The sequence below is a fragment of the Solea solea genome, chromosome 3 (assembly GCF_958295425.1).
Source record: "Solea solea chromosome 3, fSolSol10.1, whole genome shotgun sequence".
Classification (NCBI taxonomy): domain Eukaryota; kingdom Metazoa; phylum Chordata; class Actinopteri; order Pleuronectiformes; family Soleidae; genus Solea; species Solea solea.
Genome location: NC_081136.1, coordinates 4579498 through 4600188, shown reverse-complemented (window position 1 = coordinate 4600188; position 20691 = coordinate 4579498). Strand labels below are relative to the sequence as shown.

Genomic DNA, 20691 nt, shown 5'->3' with positions numbered 1-20691 from the left:
CAGTTGTTGAATGTAACAGACATTTGTTTAGGTTGTTGTTATAGTTGAAAGTTACACACTGCAGCTTTAATACCAGCAGAGGTAAGCGAGTACTATTTCACACGCACGCAAAACATAGGACGCACTGTATGTAGGACACGTCTTATGTTTGGTGTTGAAAACAAAGCTTGCATCAGATAATCCAGTTAGTGAAAACACACACACACACACACACACACACACCTACTTTAAATACAAAGGCGTCTACTCTAACCAGCCTCCTCCCTCCATTACACTCAACAAACACATCTCTAGTTTCACAAACATCCCAGTTTTGTGCGGCTATTCTTCTCAGGACTCTGCAATGACGTCCATTCATTTACACAGACTAAGAAAAGTGTCTTATCACTAACTTTAACCGTAACCGCATGATGTGTCTTCACTCAGATATAAAAGGTGTGTGCGTACTTTCATTTGTTACCTCTTAAGGACCTTTTTTTGGGTCATAAACACTGATTTAACCTTAACACTAAAGCCAAGTCTTAAACCATTAACAGCCCATTTAAGATGTGAGAGAACGTGAGGACTCGCCAACATGTCCTCACTTCCTGTGGTTTTGGTCCTCACAAAGATGTATGTAGAAGAACAAACACACACCGGTTTGTACGGCTTGTCTTCTAAGGACTCCGCTTTGACGTCCATTAATTTACACCGACTAAAACAAAAAAAGTCTTATCCCTAACCGTAACCAGAATTAAAACCTAAATCCTATACACTTAACCAGTTCCTCAAAAATTAGGCTCCTCTGCCTCATTGGGATACCTCAACCTTAACTAATTCATCCTTAACCCTACGACTTCCTCACTTCCTGTAGTTTATATGTTGTTTGGTCCTCACAAAGATGTATGAACAAGAACACACACACACCAGTGAGTCCTCCCTCCTCACACTGACATCTGATCGGATCATGTGTGTGTGAGAGAGATCTCTGCTCTAAGTTTCAGAGGAAGTGGCTTCTCTCTTGCAAACATCAGTTTCTTTACTGGTAAAATTCAGAGCTTTGGGTGGGTGTGTGTGTGTGTGTGTGTGTGTTAGAGGGTGTGTGTGTGTGTGTGCGCGGCGGCTTCATTACCCAGATTGAAAAGCCGTGAACACAATAAAGAAACATGGTTTTTGCGTGTTTGTTGTCTTTCTGATGAGATGCCAACACCTCGAACTCTGATATGATTCACCGTCTGGCTCTCGGTGTTTAAGCTCCATGACTCAGCAAAAGAGAGAGAGCGGCAGACGCAGAGGCAGCCGGAGACAAAAGGCCGAGTCAGGGAGCGAGATGGAGATGGAGAGAAATTGGTGTGGCTCGTGCGACGTCGCGGGCCGAGAGAGTGAGTGAGTGAGTGAGTGAGTGAGGGAATGAGGGAGTGAGGGAGCAAGGGTTTCTTCCTAATGTGATTATAAATCGTCTTGTCCACATCTTTCTGTGTTCTTGGCCCGAGTAAGAGGAGAAAGAAGCATCTGCACGATTAACTAAGCTAAGTGCTCAGTTTAAAAAAAAGCACACTGAAGCACTGCTGGACTGTGGAGGTCAAAAGGTCACCTGAATGCAAAAATAGAAGCTTCAGCGATTAAAGTAAAAGTGACAGAGAATCAACAAAACACCGCGTCTCTTCAGCTGCAGCAAAGACAACAAGGAGGCTACGTTCACCCATTCACATGCCGTAGATTAAAGCCTACAGCGAGCAGGAAGTAAACGATGAAAACAGGAAGTACCATGATAGAAACAGGAAGTACAGAAGACGAGTTCATGTGGCTGTTTTTAATTTTCCGGTTTGACGACGAAAAAGCACAAAAAGACTGGGGGTGAAACTCAGGCAACAGTCGATGAACCATTCATCCATTCATAAGATTAACCATCCAATTCATCTTTTCATCCATCCATCGTATTATCCATCCATTCATTTAACATCGATTTGTTCAGGAATTCATTCATCATATTAACCATCCATCCACCATCATTTTCATTCATTCATTCATTCATTCATTCATCTAGCCATCATATTAACAGAATCTGTCAGTTAGAAACCACACAAACACACACACACACACACGTGTGGAGTACAAAAATAAAAAGTGCAGTGTTTCAGTCGAAGCCACATCCTTCCAGCACAGTCACACTGACGCTCAGCGTCTGTGTCTGTTTTTAACGTCCACTCTGTTTCCAGTCAGACTCGCTAAAACCACGACCTCCCGCGACCTTCTGTGACCGTTTCCCCAACAGCCCAACAACACCTGACCAATCAAACCTCACAATGTTGCGCGCCGACCTCTTTGACCTCTGACAACGAAGTCAGGTGGATGTTGACAGCCGGAGGGCCTGCTGTGGGGCTCAGTGTTGGAGTGAGGCGTCTCTCAACTGGATGGTTTAGGGTTTGATTCCTGGCTCCGCAAGTCCACATGCCGATGTGTCCTTGGGCAAGACACCTAACCCCATGTTGTCATGTTTAGTCTTTGTCATTTAAAGACTCTGCATTGACTTCCATTCATTTGGACAGCCTACCCAAAGCCTTTTCACTAACCCTAACCCTAACCAGTTAATTATTAGCCCTTAACTTAACCTAACCACAACTTTAATCCTAGTCCTAAACTTAATTTTTTAAGTATTTTTAACTGATCTATAGTTCAGCCATTGTCCACTTTGATTCTTGCGTCGGACGTCGCGCTCATGACTCTTCCACTGACAAAACTCTCTGGCCAATCAGTGACCTGCAGTCTGTCGATGTCACATTTAAGTATCAGCTCAGCTCAGCACAGTCGGCATTACTGTGATTTTTGATAGAATTTCAATTCATTGTTCAGCCCTAATAGAAAAACTGATCCATGCTCGAACGGTTTTGTGGAAAGGCGCCATAAGTGCCGATCCTTAACCCAAACACTAACCCTGAAAACCAGGTCTTAACCCTGAAGAAGACCTTTAATGTTGTGAGGACCAGACAAAATGTCTGCCACGACGATAGATTAGCACGGTTTTTTTTTTGGACCTCACAAAGATATAAATAAACACGGTCAAGTCTTTAAAAGAATTGTCACTAACAGATGTTTGTTGACAGCCACTCTTCATGTGGTACTTCAAGTCACACACACACACACACACACACACACGCTGCACTCACAAAGAATAACACGAGCCATAAAATGAATCCGATTTCACAGAAATAGCACGACTGCACAAGAAAGTTGCTTGAATGTGCGTGTGTGTGTGTGTGTGTGCCGTGCTAACAGTCTGTTACTTCCTGTTAAAGGGGTTTGTTCAAGTGAGAGGGACTGACAAAACCTCAGAGTGAGTCTATTTTTGGCCACAGAGCGACAGAACGACGAAGAGCTGGAAGGGTTCAAAAGAAATAAGATGTGCACAGATGCGTAAAAACAACAGGAATATAAAAAAAATAAGAGAAAGGAGAGAAATATGAGTCCCCACCGTGCTCGTTGTCCTGTTTTAAAGGCCGAAACTTCTGACGGTGTAAGGTGATAACAGCAGAACAGTGTCACAGGAAATGTTGTGGCCTTAGTGTCTCATTGACACACACACACACACACACACGTCGGCTTCAGTCAGGAGAGTGATTTCAGTTTCTTGCACGTTTAGCTGTCGTTTCTTTTTTTCCTGGCAAAGTTCAAAATCACTAATATTCTAATCACTGTCAACGACACTTTCAGTCTGAACAATTTTTTTTTCCCACACTGAGACAAAAAAAACCCCCCAGAAAACCAATGTCTTTCAGAGGCTGATGCGACCTTGCCTTCATCTGTGACTCCACATAAGCATTTGTACCAGAGTTGAAAGAATTCTCTTGAATCACAAGGTCACAGTGTCCTTGTGATTCTGTGGGTTAGGTCTAATCAGGTCATTCTCGAGTCCGAGTGAACGTTTTTGCCAAATTTGAAAGGATTTATTAAACAGTCTTTTCAGGATAAGGAAAAAAAGGGTTTGTGAACATTGACCATCAAAGTCTGATCAGGTCTTGCTTGAGTCCAAGTGAACTTTTTTGTGCCAATTTGAAAGGATTTTTTTTTAGAATAAAAAGGCAAAGAGTTGGTGAGGTCACACTCAAACTTTGAACACTGAAATCCAATACAATCCCTCAATCCAAGCGAACGTGAACATTTGTACCAAATTTGAAAGGACTTCCTTGAAGCATTTTTAAGATTCACAAGGTTAAAAAAAAAGAAAAAGTTTTCACAGCAAATTCTAATCAATTCATCCTAAAATCGAAGCGAATTGGAATAGGATTTGGAAGGAATAAGGTTTCATGAGGTCACAGTGACCTTCAATCTATTCATTCTCATTCATTAGTCCAAGTGAATTCCGTGACGGTAAAACATCGACATTTAGTACATTTTGTTTCCTCGATTCACCACATGTTCAGTCCGACTTCTTGGCTAATTTAAAATTAGCACTAAAACTGGTAAATTTTAGCAGTGGCGACACGGAATTATCAGATTGTGTCGCTCTGGGACAAACCTCGGAGCGACGGCTAACCTTGGAGGTCTGGGCGCAAAAAAAAATAATCCGGGAAATTTCCTCGTCCGATGAAAAAAGCGTCAACAACAACACAACATAGCCTTATGTCACACACACACACAAACGCACACTAATTGATAACACACATTAGCACGTTCAAGCGTACACCGGTCAAGAATAGAATGCACTCGCTCATTAGCGACAACACAAACGCACACATCTTCATTAGCACACACACTTTCCATAAAGTGATATTTTAAGCTTTTTTGTTCCAACCAATATGGATTTTTCTAAGTTTTCGTGACTGAGCAGCTTTTCTGAGAGCAAATATTGTCATGTCATGTATAACAGGTCAAAGAGTTACAGTATATATTTAAAAAATGCTGCAATACTATTATTAGTGAGTTAGAAAAGAGGACAATGTCACAGGAAACAAATGAAAATGACGGAATATTTTCAGATGCAGAAATGAGGGCTAGAAAGAAGAGGAATACGAGCAACAGTCGGAGACACATGAAGGCGGGGACGTGATGAAAAGAGAGGACAGATGGACGGGCTGATGGGGAGCGGAGGTCAGAGAGGAGGACGAGATGAAGGCAGGACCAGATGAAGCACAAACAGGTGGCAGCGATGAAAGAGAGGAAGTGAAATGAGAATGAACACAAAAGATAAAACAGGGGAAGTGAAGCGAGGGGGTAAACAAAAGCTTCCCTGTCTTTCTTAATATTTCTTATTCCTCTTTTCTATTTTAAAATTCTGCAAAAATAATTACACATATTTATATATATATATATATCGAATAAAGGAAGACATTTTCAGTAAATGACATGTTCAACTGCAGTTACTTTCAATTCCTAGAAAAATGTTACACTTTAAGAGGATTTCTGAAGTTTTTAAGACTTATTTTCCACCTCAAAAATGTCACAATTCTATTTTTTTTACGAGGTTATTTGAGGGCCTTTGACTTTCCCTGAATGTGAGAGGAGCTTAAGGTCAAATAAAAGCCTGGAACAGTAATCAATGAAAATACAGCCAGTTATCATTTTTAATCTTCATTTTTGGTGAAATGTGATGAATAAAATCCTGCGTCAGTCGTTTTCTGTCTGCGTCCGGCACTTTCGAAAAGCTCGACTCACCTGCCAAAGCCACAGCAGCTGCCAGCAAACACCTTTAATTAATAGACCTTTCCTTTTTCTTTTCTTTTTTTTTTTGCAGTGTCACTGTTTTAATGTAAAGGCTGAGTCATCGGAAAGACCGAGATGAAGTCACCACGCTGAGCTGACGCCAATTTATATTTGATTTGATGATCAGTGGATGAGTCGTTTTTATGTTTTCTAAACGCCGCTTTCACATGATGGTATTTCAGTATGATTACTGTTTATTTTGTAATATTGTGATTATTTCATAAAAAAAAAAAAAATCATAAATAAAAATGACCCTGGACCCACTTTTTAAAAATGGAAAGCTGTCGTGACAATATAAATCGTGATAAGAGCAAATTTGTGTATAATTTCCAGCCATCTCTTTAATAGTTAACATTGTTTTGAATTATTCCAAGAGATGTTTGTTAAATTAATCAGACCGCATTCGCTCTTAATTTACAGGTTGAGAAAACTCTGTAACTTTTTTTTGGACCCAAAAAATCTTCCCCTGGGACCCAGTCTTTGAGAACCACTGTGCTCTCCCTTCGTATAAAATCTATAACACAGTGAATCCAAATTCAGTAACTTTGAAAAAAAGCACCACTGAGGGGAACTTAACCCGCTCTTTTGAGGTTAAAGCTCCGCCCACTGCCGGATTTTGAAAAATGCTGAAAAAGTGGGCAAATTTATTTTCCCAATAAGATCATTTGCTCTCTCATCATCATCCTCTTCCTCACATAATTATACTTGACACACTGGTATTGTGAAATTAAAATTAAAATTAAAATTAAAATTTCGAATTCAGCACCGGTGGTACACACACGTACCACAGTTTGAGAACCGTGGCCTTAAAGGAACTACAAACTGCACGTTTGTGTCAGCGACGGCTCTTCCCGAGAGTGAACCAGTGAATCACAGCGACTTCCCACTTTCCCCTCCATCCTCCTCCTCCTCTCTTTCGCTCTCTTCCTTTTAGTTATATTCTCTCTTTCTTTCTCTCTCTTTCCATCACTTCCTCCATCTCTCTCTCTCTCTCAGTATTGACCCACACACTATTGCAGCTGTATCACATCAAGCCAAGGGCATAAATCAAAGTGCACACACACACACACACACAAAACACTGGCCATCCCACACACTCTCCTCAAGCCATCTCTGTTTACTGTCCCACACACACACACACTATAACTCGTCCTCATCACCACTGCAGTGAACACCCACACAGATTTCTGTACCAGGACTGAGATGCGGGAGGGAAGAAAAAAAAAAAAAAAAAAGTAAAAATATAGTGCATATGATTTCAAAGCACTGTGTAGGAAACCCATTTTAAAAATAAAAAATAAATAAATAAAAAAAGCAAGCATTAACTTGTTGGTCACCACTCGCAGAGCCAGAAATACGACTGCTTATATAATCTCAAGTGATGCTACTATTTTAGAAGAGCGGGCATTCGCTTGTGAGGAAGAGAAAATCTAACACTTATCGATTTCCTCACATTCAAAAATTACACCAAAGCAAATAATAATAATAATTACAGTTAAAATTATATAAAGCAAAAGAGTGAGGAAGTAAAATGATAAGATTGACCTATATATATATATATATATATGTATGTAAAAAAATGGGTCAGATGTGAGAAGAAAAGGTTGCTGGTGTTCAATTATATTTTGCATTATTCGTTCTTTTACATCATAATCTGGAAGGGAGAAATCTCCCGAGACTTCGGGGAAATGAAAAGTGACAAGTGAAGGCAAAAACATGCAGGGGGGGGGGATGAATGAGAATATGGATAATCAAACGGGGAAGAGGTGTTTGGAGAAGCAGAATGAGAGAGAGTGCGAGAGAAAGGAAATGTGCAGCACTTTCCGCCTCACAGGAGACAAATATAATGAGAGGAACAGCTGTTTGCTGTGTGGAACTTCAGAGACAAATACAAAAGTCAAAGACAAGATCAGATCACAGGCGTCACTCTGAGAACACAAGTGCAAACACAACTTGGAAATTTGATATCATTTATTATTCTCACACTCGTCACCTTTGAGAAGTTTGGGGTAGCCAAAAATCAGGGGTGGGCCAAAATATTAATTTGGTGATATATCGTTGTCCTTCCTCGTGCAATACGGCATGACACGAGGGCAAATATCTGTATTTTAATTAACCAATTAAGGCGCTCTAAAGTAAACAGTCCCTGCCAGTTTCACTCACCGGGCGCCACGCCTCCATGTCTCCTTGTGCTGGCGCTGCTAAAATGAATTATGGGAACGTGGGTGGAAGTTACCTGAACCATAGGGTGGGTGGAGGAAGCTACGTTAAGAGATGCCCCATCCACGTTCAATACATAGACTTTAATGCACTTTGTTCTCTATGTTGTGAATAAATAGAGAAATCCTGCAATTTTAACTTTTCACATTAACGTTTTTTTGTTTCTTCTGTTAGACAGATATCGTGATGTGTCGCTAAATGATCGTCTGGCAATATTTTGATTATCACAGAATCCTTGTATCGTGATATTATTGGTATTATTGGTAACTTTTTTCTGACACTTTAAGGACCAAGCGAGTACGCAACAGACTAAGACTAAAACAACTTAGTTGCAGCCCCAATTCCAATAAAAGGAAAAGTATAAAAGTTGAAATAAATTTACATTCTGACTCCAGCTATGCATCACCACCTAAAACTAATAATTTCTCCCTAGAGTCAAAAGTACGACCGAGTTACGCAGCTCAAAAACAGAATTACCTTGACAGGAATTACATTTCTTAATTATGAATATTGTAAACGAATGTAAAAGAAAAACACTCAAATGCAATACAATTTGGCATGGGTTTAAAGTTAGCGGGTCACATGACATGGAAGCTATTGGGGAAAAAAATGTATTTAATAAATAGTGAATAGTCAGATTACTGATATCCATGAAATCTCAGTCACTCCAAAGTAGCATGCTAACAATGACTTAGCAAAAACAATAGCTCGTTAATTGCAAGCTACAGTTTCCTCCCACAATTAAATAACTCCTTCTTGAGTCTGAAAAACTCAACGTTATGGTCCAATTATGGGTGAAATGGAAGGATTTCTCAAGCTAGTGCTAGCACGTTTCCCCCGCTTGCTAGCACGTAAGCCGTAAGCTAATCAAACATTGAATCAGCAAACATCACATTATGCTTTTTATTATACTGTGTTTAAATCTTTCAAAACTAACAGATTATTTCCATGTATTCACAGCTTTTTGAGCTTTTATTTTGGGAATAAAAAGTATATAAAACTATCAGGTGCATCACTCTATACCGAGGCTGTGAATTGCGCGGTGCTCCACTGTAGTAAAACGTCATATATCTGGATTTAATGTGTGCTATTGACAGGCTGCTACATGTAGAGCTAAAGTATGCTCTCTGGATTTATGGTGATGGCAGTCAAAAGCACACGGAGACGTGCACTTCCATCCTAATGAGGACCCACCACTTACTACTATTCAGACATTACACTCTTGTATATTTAATAATGATAATTCCAAACCATTATTGTCAGGTCTTTACCATTACAGTAAAGACGAATAAGGTACTCGATCATTTTATGTCCAGCTTCTAATTTTGATAATATTAGTGCATAGTTTAATAATCAGTTAAATTGAAAACATTAGTCCGACATCGTGTCTGAACAGTAACGCGATAACAGAACAGCCTGGTCCAATAAAACATTTTAATGTATTAAAGAAATCTAGATATCTTGAGCTATAATTAGATATCTAAACAGTGTTCATCTTAAATAAGTTGGGTTTTATTTTGTAGTTGAAAATTGCACATTCTAAAGCCCTATTCTGACAGAATTAGTTTTACATAAAACTAAGTCAGTAATCATTACTGGACAATGTCAGTAAAAACTACGGCGACTTTTACCTGAGGTAAAAAGGTCCGGAAAAATGACCGCAGGTAAAACTAATCCTGCACGAGTGCTTAAGTTTTTAAACCAAAGCCACTGAACTGTTGCAATGTCTGCTTCTGTATTTTTTTTTTAAATCAAGTTTAGCATCACCACACTTCACCATTGAATATGCAAAGGCTCAAGGTTAAAATTAAACCTAAAACTATAATTAACCCAATTTATATTGTTACATTTGCATCAATAATAGTGAAGTACAGGCTATTGAATTATCTTTAAAGGAATTTAAAATCTTTGGGGGCAATCATTTGTTGTTCTAAAATTCAAAGTCAAAATAAAAGCCCCAGAACCTGCTGACGATCACCACTTTTCAAGGTTCACAGATTGAATCTGTATCGCAATGCAAATATTTAGGTTTCTTGCTTGATAAATCTCTTTCCTTTCCATCTCACATTAAGCTGTTGGTGTAAAGACTGAAAGTGAAACTGGGTCTTGTCTGTTTTCGAGACCATAAAGAAGCTTGTCGCCACATCCTTTACGTCTGTTCTGGATTATGGTGATGTGTTATATATACATTAAACATAGATATATATATATATATATATATATATATATATATATATATCTCGGTACCATTTATCTCGCAGCATTGAGGTCCTTTACCAGAGTAAAAGTGCTGACACATCGTGTATGCTAGCGTTGGACGTTCTGACTGAAAACGACAGAATTGTTTGAAGGTGAAGAATCTGTTTAATTTTAATGCACTTTCTATATTTTTAAGTAGACTCAAGTTCTTGATAAATCGAGTACTTGTTTGGTCCGTAAAATGTCATAAAAATGCAATATTTGAACAACGCATATTTTGCATTTCAAGGTGGTAGCACCTAGGCCCCTAAGAGAACATCAGAACTTCTTTTTTTCATATAAAACAAAGGCATAAATGTGTTTCATCCCCTACAGAAGTAGTTTGGTTGAGTTCTTTCAACAGACAAACAAGTTAGTACAAGTCTTTGGTAGAATAAAAAAGTTTCAAAGAGATGTCGAAACAACAAAACACACATGCACCCACTCAGCAAATCAATTTCCACCGGTCTAGTCTAGTAGAAACTACGGGCTGAGTTTTACGGCTTCAGATAATTAGCAAATCTCTGCAGTGACATTCACTTTGATTACAGTGCAGACTGTAAAACACCAGCTTTTACAGAGCAGAGCAGTGGTCGATCAAACACACACCTGGCAGAGAGCGGATGAGCTTTCATTAACCTGTGAACCAGAAGTCGTAAATCACAAAAAGCAAAATGCCCATAATATTTGAAAATAATATCTCTCCGACTTGTTCCTCTGAGGCCACATTATCAAAAACAGTTAAGATATTTAATTACAACGTTGAAAATCTCCCCAGTGGAATGGAAATGACATGTCAGGCCTTTGAGGATTGACACCGGCCGCATCTGTACAATTATTTAGCGACTCTCGACTGAGGAGCTGAATTAATCAGTGGTGTCGGGGATGTCATGTCACAGTTGATAAGAATTAGCACCTCCTTAACAAGTGTGGCAACACACCGACTCTCTAACAAGTATGGTAACAGGCAGGGGACAAAATGAGGTGAGGCGTGACAGAGGGCGAACAGGCGGGGGGGGGGATGCTCTGATGTTGCTGAGCAGTGAACAAACAAACACATGGACATGGACATTTTTTGGAGAGGACACTTACTCTAGGCCCAACCCTCCAACCAAGTCCCAAACTTGAGGAAGGTTAGGACGAGCCAAAATGTCCAAACCTTCACTCATTGTCTGCACTACAAAGGGCTAACACTGGTCCTCACAACCTTCTGAGAAACTTGGTAGACATCTTGGTAGCACCTCCAAGAATAATAACACCAACCAATCAATGGACAAAAGACGGTGCCAGAAGCCGCCAAATGTGACTTTGAACTATTGCCCAAATTCCCCTTACTCATCCAACTTCTGTTTCCTTAACAGAAAGTCCCACCTGTGTGGTCGCCATTTTGAAATTGATTGTGAAGTCGTCCACTGCTGTTGAGGACAATCTAGACGACCAAGATGTGACCGTCTTCCACAAATGGATAGCAAAGCTTGACCATCGTTGAACCAAAAACAAATCCAAGAACAAGCTTTCTCTGGCGACATTTCTTCAAAATCTATTTTGGGAATTTTGTCCACAAACCAAAATGATTGAGATTTGGTGATTTCTTCTTTGTATGGAGCAAAGAAACCAGTAAATATTCACGTTTAAGAAGCTGAAAATACTGAGAACTTGATTTTATTATTTAAAAAAAAAAACACAGAACAATTTAGTAATCAAATAATGGACTAATTGTTGCAGCCTTAATCCTTTCTATTATTGATGGCTCCCCCACCACAGCATTTGAACATACAAGTTTATATATTCTTAATAGCTTGATATCCTCCTCTTTGGTGCTTCTCAAAGTCTGACTGTCGGAAGAACAAACATTAATCCCATCAGGCCATCATTGTCAGTGAAGATAATCCTGACTAACTTTATCTAGGTAGCACGACTGAAGGTACACACAATCTAATCAACCCATACTGACAAAGAACTAATCAGCGCACTATAAACTTTGACCGTCGAGGACGCACAACTACCACAAGCACTGGCTACTGTCGACCAGTGGGAAGGCAGCTCCTTGATGACATAACAACAGTAAAATTGAGGTCATACTTAAGTCCGATCTTTTCCCATTGAACAGTAAATAAGAAAGTAAATAATCCCATGCTCTATGATCATGGTTTTTACCAATAATTCTCTGAGGTTGTAGCCAAGACAACCTCAGTTTCAACCAACAATTTCCCCACATGTCCATATATGGGCACAACCACCATATCTCAAAACACCACGTTATGGTGCTGTTCGTCCGAACTGAAGAGCTTATCCAATCAATACCAGACTGATATCCAATACCATTATCTACTCCAGGAACAAGCAAGATATTATGGCATGCAGTCGCCATGACAACAGGTATGCCATGTTTCCTATTGATCCAAGCGTGTTTTATGGCCAACAGTCAATGACAATAATAGATCATTATTTTAAATGGTACATACAGTACATGAATGAAAAACCGTGTCATTGGTGTGTTTCCTTTTCCAATGAATGCTTTTCTGATTGTGAAGCTCATCAATAACTAATGAGTCGGTTTTGTGTGTCTGTGTGTGTGTGTTCCAGTAAGAGGCTAATCTCACACATCAATATCTTACAGTAAAACCCAACAAGTAGCCACCAGAGATACAATATTACTGTGTCATTGAATCCGATTGAATATCAGAGATCTGAACATGACTCAACTTCATGGTGAAGTTCAGGGAAGAACCTGACGCAGGCAGGAAGTGGACCAGGCCTGAGCAGGAAGTCAGCTGACTTCAGACAAGTTGATAATAAGATGAAGTCACAGGGAAAAAAAAGAGTGAAAGATGTGCTGTTGACAGCGAAGCACTTTAAGTAAGTTCCGACACACCCTCAGTTAAGCCAGAAACGGTTAAGAGACGGGAAGAAAAAATTAGCTAGTTGGTTAAAAGGCAACAACCCTAACCCAAATGTTCTAATCGAAATTTTCCAGAGTAGCCCTTGTGGAAAATTCCATGACTGGGGTAAATTGGTTAAACGGGTATCCATAAAACTAAAAATCTTCCCTGGTTTGCTGGTTTGATCACAGAACTCCACCCTCTGTGAAATAAGATGTTGTGGCCTAAGTGACAAACCTGTCAACATTCAGTGGTATTCCCGAACCTCTCAAAACTGTTTAATCCAACAAAAAACGCACAGAAGCTACTCTTCCACGTCCAAACACACACATATTCTCCTCCACCCTCACGTCTGCTCCTACCTTGGCCCTGATTTGTCCCGAGGTCGACACTTTGCGGATCAGTTTGTGCGACGTTTCCTCTTGTTCACCGTCGCTGTCCGACGACTCCTCTCCAGCTTCTCCACTCTGAGAAACAAAATAAAAAAGAAAACTTGTCTGAGATATTACTATGAAAAACACCAGTAATTGAAAAATAAAGGCACAGACATTAGGTATCGTTATGTGTTTCTTGGTCAAGCTCTAAAACGTCAATTTCATGTTGGTTGTATTAGTTTGTATATGGCAATAGTTGGATCATTAAGAAATAACTACAACATAAAACAGTTTTAAAGTATGATAGAAGTAGCACTGATGCTAAATTATGTGCAGCTAATTAGAGAACTGACCATTTTAAAGCTGTAAGAGCCGAAAAGCTACCATTAGCAAGTATCTAGGGGTCACCACAGCAGAAGATCCACAAATTTGATTTTCTTACGCCGGATACCTTTCCTGACGCAACCCTCCAATTTACCAGGCTAGGGACTGGCACTAGGAAGCTGGTGGGGCAATGGGGATTGGGTACTTTGCTTAAGGGTACCCCAAGCCTTGACCTGGTAGGGATTTGATCGAGCCATCCTCCAGTTACAAGCCCCATTCCCACACATCCGTTGGGATGCCCCAACATTTTGTTCTTAATATGCAACATATTTTTGTGTTTTTCATACAACTTTAGTGATGACTCCCTGGACGTGAGGAGGATTTCAACAAAAACATATTGTTTCAAGACACTGTGGAACACCTAGACAGAATACTGGGGATGCCTTTGACAATCTGGACATTTTTAGCTTGTAAATGTTCATGGTCCTTACGATGTGAGTCCTGTCTGTGTCTGCTTGGGGCGACCCCAGTGATTCGCCCGGCTCCGCCACATACAGGACGTTGGGGTTCAGTTTGGACGCCATGTTCAGTCAAAAGGCGAAGGAGTAGCGAAAGAAGAGGGCGTGAGAAGGTGTGGAGATGGATGGAAAGTTTGGCAGCTGCAGAGGAGGAGGAGGAAGAAGGGATGAAAGGGGAGGAACGAGAGGAAACTTGGCAAGACTTGAAGCCTCGACGGAGCAGAGGAGGGAATAACGAACGGGACAGCTGGTTCCGGGACGCCACACTCGTCCTTGTTTTCCAATCCAGGGCCAACTCTGAAAAAGATGAAGGAATTAATTATTGATTAGGAAAGAAAAGCATGCTAGAGTTTTTAAGGTTGGTGGGATTGGCAGCTCCTTCATCGAAGTTCAAAACATTCTCTATCAACTGTCCTTCAACTCTTCTACTCTTAATCTTTCTCTCTGTTCTCGGTCATTCTTTAATTCTTCTTGAATTCTAGGAAAAGGCTTTGGCATCAACAGCTCAGATTTTAAACAGATCCATTGTGATGCAGAGTAGACCATTCTCAAATTGGGGGTCCATGACAATCTGCAAGGGAGCGCTGACTTTGCCCTCATGTGACTTTGTCTTCCACATGAGGGTCACAAGGGGGAGCTGGAGCCAATCCCAGCTGACATAGGGCAAAAAGGCAGGATACACATGTTGCCAGTCCATCGCAGGGCCACAGAGAGACAAACAACCATTCACACTCACACCTGCGGTCAATTGCATGATTTTGGACCGTGGAGAACCTGAAGAAAACCCAAGCACACACAGGGAGAACATGCAAACTCTATGCAGAAAGGCCCTTGTTCCGACCATGTCGTGCACCCGGGTCTACTAACAATTAATTAAAAAAAGTGGAAGAACAAGTATTTCTGTTGTGAGTCTGACAACGATAGGAAACTGAAAGTGAAAGTAGGTGTCAACAGAGATTTCTGTTGACCACTCGTAGTCCAGAAGAGCTGATCGGGAAGCAACTGCAAATGACTGTTGTTTGTCTTCAAACGTGTCCATGTCTGCGGCAGAGTTTTCAAGACAAAATGAAAAGACTTTCTGTGGACAGTAGTCATGTCCAAAGTAGCGTGGACAGTTCGTAGATATCAGTCAGACCAGTCAGAACATAATCTCGGCTGAAAATTTGAGAGCCACCACATTAGATGGCAAAATGAAGCCACAGCCATGGATGCGGAAAATTGCGCGCAAATACGTGCCTTAGTACGATATTTTACATAACAATGGTTCTCCTACAGGGGTCTACGACTGCCGGGGAGTTTCATTCATATAAAAAATTAAGATTTACAAACCTTTACTTCAATTTTTCCTTTCGTAAACGTAAACTATTCATGGATTACATCCCAATCTAACAATCTGTAGACAGATTATTCAACGGGGAAATACTTGAAGGGGGGTCCCAGAATAATTTCAATCTAGCTGGAGGTTCTAATCACAATATAAATTGTGACGAGAGCATACTTTAGAGCCATATCAGCCAACACCTCATGTCATTTTGAACACATCATTTCAAATAAATGCACATAAAACTTACATGTATGACTATTATTTAAAACATATACTGTACATCAATGTAAAAAAAATCACCCTTGACCCATATGTGGGTCCCGACCCAGACTGTGGGAATCCCTGATTTAGGCAACACAGTGTAACCATGACAATGGTGATGATGATGATTATGTTGGTGCTGGCAATGATAAAGAGGATGATACACATATACTAAATATTGTAACCTAAAATAGATTAAAGTTACATAAATATGTACACACGTAAATTGAATTATGTATTTGTGTGTATATATATGTAACCTCTGTTGTGTGTGTGCGTGGGCTCACGTGCGTGCGCGCGCGCGACGTGGACACGCTATTGAAATGGACCTGTCTGCCAAACTGAAACACACACTAGCGCAGTACACATGCATATATACCTACATATACCTATATGTATGCGTGTGTTTATACTGTTTAATGTAATGTTTGTGTTGCTTTTATTTTGAACAACAGGCGTCTGATCCAGCGGAGCTCGATCATTCATCCCGTCTGTCTCTCTCGCTCTCTCTCCCTCTCTCGCTCTTTACGCAAAGAATAATGATTGATAATAATCAATAATAAATTTAACTCCTGCACATGTCTGTCTGTCTGTCTGTCTGGCAGATCTCTCTCTCTATCACTGTCTCTCTCTTCATGTTGTGATCAAATCATAGATAATATTTACCTTCCTCCTCCTCCTCCTCCTTCTTCTTCTCCTTCGCCTCCTCCCGGTGGAGGTCGGTGTCTCCCGCTCCTGTAACACCGGCCTGGGAGGCTCGTGAGGCGGCAGCGTCGCGGAGGTCAGCGGCGGCAGCAGCGGCGGCGGCGCGTGGGTCTGTCCGGTGCTGCTCGCCGAGCAGAGAGAGAGAGAGACGCGGTCATGTACGCGAAAGCGTCCGAGCGGAACTGAATCAGGTAGAGAGAGAGGGAGAGAGAGAGAGGGAGAGAGAGAGAGAGAGAGGAGGAAGAGGAGGGAGCAGGGGGCGACAGAGAGAGAGAGAGAGACACTAGCGTTGAGACGCTATACCGAGGTTAAACGGAGAGCAAATGACGCGCACACGCACGCATGCGCGGGCGCGACGCGAACAATTAACACACACCTACACATTGTTTTGACCAAATTTCCCACCAAAAAGTACAAATAAATAAATTAAAGACAATAATTAAAAAAAACATATACATATATATATACACAATACAATATATATATATATATATATATATATACACAATACAGCCAAATTTATGTGGCTGTATTGTATATTTACACCAATCCCACAGTGCCTGATCATTTTTGTGCAATAAGCATTTATCGTAAAGCTAACAGAGAGGAGGCGTAGCTATTTCTTTTAAACATTAATCATGGCTGAAGTTGCTCAGGTTGTAAGTAGAACTTGCAGAAAAGACGTAGAACTCCAGACGAGCACACACCTTCGTTTTTGAAACAACCTCAGTGACATCGGTAAGATCTCAACGCTGATTAATGTTAACAAATATGACATACCAGTTAAAATATTTGACACAACCATTGTGTGAGAATTAGTGACATCTAATGGTGAGACTGTAGACTGCAGCAAACAGAATACTCCTTTGCACAACCCTCCATTTTCAAAGGGCGTCAGGAAACTACAGTGGCCTTTAGAACACCAGGACGCCACCAGCATCCTGGTGGCGGGGCAGTGAACAGGGACGTCTCCCTGCCACCCCCTGCAAGTACCCTTCTCTAGGTGTTATTCTCTCCCCATTACTGGTCGAGTCTTCTCAACCAGAGCCAGAAACTTGCCTACCCAGCCTCCTCCGATAGTGGCCTTGGGGAGTTTGGCTCCCTGTAGCTCCCAGGTCTTTTTTGGAGTCGTGACATTGAGCCCCCAACAAAACCTCTACCTCCCACCTCCCACCTCCACACGGTAACGTTTCACAGCCCATCCACCTTCCTGCCACCAAGTCTGCTTACTTTGCCCTCTTCCTTTCATGGGCGGCCTCCAATGCCTCCCCATGGTACTGTTATCTCCAGAAGAAAGGGGCAGATCTTCCAGCTGGAGTCCACGGCACCATGTACCATGGTTCTGCAGATCTCCCTTGGGAAGTGGAGTTGCCTTCCCATATCCACCTCCATATGCCACTCCGCCTCTGCTGCTAACAGGTTAGATGCTAGTCTCCTGTTTGTGTTTGGGGGAGCTTCCCCCTATCTGAGGAAGTGAATCCTCTGATGCTTTAGCCATTAGCTTGTTGCGGTTTGTCTCCTGTCTTCTCTCACCACCACTTTGGCCAACGTCTGTACCGACCCTGAATCAGAGCTGTTTTGCAGCCGGGCAGGACATGCTGCACAGAGACATTGATGGTTCCACAGAGGTCATAGCTTTGCTCCATCCCAAGCTACTGGTGGAGGTTTCAGGGGCTGGGTAGGGTGTCTTATGTTTGCCCTTATAAGAAAACTGAACCAAGCCTGGGGCACTTTCCCATGTTGTCCATTTCCACTGTTGGCCTTGGGCTACAGGCGGTCTGTATTCCTCCTGCTCCATCCTGACCACCTCAGAGGCAACAAGATCCTTCCCTTCTTTCTTGGTTGCTCTGGACCAAAACATGGGTGGGTCACCCCAACTAAGGCCTGCCAGCCTTGTCGAGACTCTTCCCACCACCTCCTAATCTTGCAGTCTGCTTACGGCCTTCTGCACTTCCTCCTTGGCCCTCACTTTTCTTGCAGATGCTATTTTCACCTGTAGCTGAGGGTGATGGACTTCAGGAGGAACTGTAAGGAATCCCATCCGTACAGGCCTCCTGCTGAGAAGCACTGTTATTCCAGTGCTTTAAAAAACTAAATATTTTTGTTTTAAAGTGACAATACACTGAAACAAAACACACTTTAATGCTTATTTTGTGTCTGCCCTCCAAATGCAGACTCACAACATTCCTCCTGCAGGCAGTAACACATCTGTTCCTCCCATAGTTCTGTCCAGACTCGCTCCCGGAGAAAACGTCTCACCTGTAAATCTGCACCTTTGTGAGCTCGCGCACACACACACGCAGGAAACTTAACCAGTTCCTCAGAAATGCGGTTCTGCCACATTAGGACCAGGTTTTGGTCCCCATGAGGACAACTGGTCCTGACGAGGTCAGTGATTATGACAGAAAAGGTAACAAATCAGTGAAGTCCTCACATCACAGAGAGACAGAGGAAGAGAGAGAGAGAGACATCCGCATTAATAAGGCAGAGAGTGAGAGAGAGACGGAGACACACTACCGTGGATACAAGGGCAGACACACACACACACACACACACACACAAGTGCAATAGTAATTTGTTTACAGTTGATTAAATATTCATGCTGAATTAGCTGTGAGCCTGCCAAGAGTCACTTCATTTTCACTGTGTGTGTGTGGGGGGAGAGAGAGAGAGAGAGGAAGAGAGAGGGAGAGGGAGAGAAGACACATGCACAGTAACAAGTGTGTGCACACACAGACACACACCTGCTGGATTCCCCTGCCTATCAGGTGATCGTGCGACTGTATTCAGCTCTTTCCTCCGGTTGCCCTTGACAACAGTAAGAGGTAAGGGCGAAAGGATGTAGAGGACGAGGAGAGACGAAGACGACCAGGACAAAAAAGAATACATATGAATGAAGGAGGCGCTCGGAACATGACATGTTGGTCTGTGCCTGATGGTTATTATTGTATTTAAATTGGATTTTTCTCAATAAATCATTGATAAAAGGACAAAAACTAAAATGGAAAAAAAGTTAATTCCAGGGTCCAGTAAGCAGAAATGTTGAGTTTCAAAAATAATCAGCAAATTTAACTGTGCATTACAAAACAATTTACTTGATCAAAAAATGAGTGCTGAATAATCGAATAGCTGACAATTCAATTAGTAAATCGATTAATAATCAAACAACCCTGTAATAAAAGAAATGTAACGGTACAAAACCATGTTATTAATGTTACAAAAAATTACAAATATTCAAAAATGTACAAAATGTAGAAATGTTACAAAAGTATTACAGCACACTGTCATGTTACAGAACCATAATAAAAAAATAGTTCCCAGAAAAATTACAAAATTTTGTTACAAAAACATGTTACAGAAAAATTATATTCACCTACCAAAAATGTTACAAAATGTAATTTTACACAACCGTTCTACTGATGTGTTAAAGAAAATGTCACCAGAAACCTTTACAACATTTTGCGATGTTACAATACCATGTTACTGAAATTACAAAAAAATTAATAAAAAAATGTTTTATAAAATGGAATTTTAACCTTTTAGACCTTTTAAAAATGTTGTGATGCTACAAATGTTACAAAAATGTGTCACTGAAGTTAAACAAATGTACGTTATCAGTTTTTTTACAAAAATGGTTACATTACAAAATAATGTCACCACATGCCAACAACATTTTGTAATGTTACAAATGTTGCAATACCATGCGACTGAAGTTACAAAATTTGACTAAAAAACATGATTTTACAAAATCATGTTACCGATGCAAAAAACGTTGCACACTGTAGCGATGTCGCAAAATGTTTTATCATATAAAAACATGTTGCTGACATGACAAAAATAATTTCAAAAAATTCAAAATGTTACAATACTTTGAGAATACGTTATAAAAACATATTAATGACATTACAATAATTAAAATGTAATACTATGAAAACTTGTTATTGTCAAGACAAAATGAATTAACAAAATATAATGTTATAAAAACCAGTGATATAACAAACATTTTTTAGGACTGTATGTTGGCAGCTACACTGTGTTTTCAAGTCACTCACATCAAACATTAGTGAACTTCCCCATTCATGTTTCTGCCACCATAATTAAATTCACTACTGTGAGTGTTTTTTTAAGTGATGCACTATAATATCGTAATATTTTCCTATCTCCAG

The 20691-nt window shown here is 40.7% G+C and overlaps 1 protein-coding gene across 2 annotated transcripts in view; it reads right to left on the bottom strand.

Moving 5' to 3' along the window:
• The window catches only part of si:dkey-172j4.3 (diacylglycerol kinase eta), a 69100-nt gene extending 52343 nt beyond the window's left edge, over positions 1 to 16757 (bottom strand). For both annotated transcript variants that reach the window (XM_058623636.1, XM_058623638.1), the window contains exons 1-3: positions 16487 to 16757; positions 14209 to 14532; positions 13382 to 13486 (exon numbers count right to left, since the gene is read on the bottom strand). In XM_058623636.1, the coding sequence (XP_058479619.1) occupies positions 13382 to 13486; positions 14209 to 14301 (198 nt within the window). In that variant the 5' untranslated portion in view covers positions 14302 to 14532; positions 16487 to 16757. The remainder of the gene's footprint in view (positions 1 to 13381; positions 13487 to 14208; positions 14533 to 16486) is intronic.
• Between the last annotated feature and the right edge of the window lie 3934 nt (positions 16758 to 20691).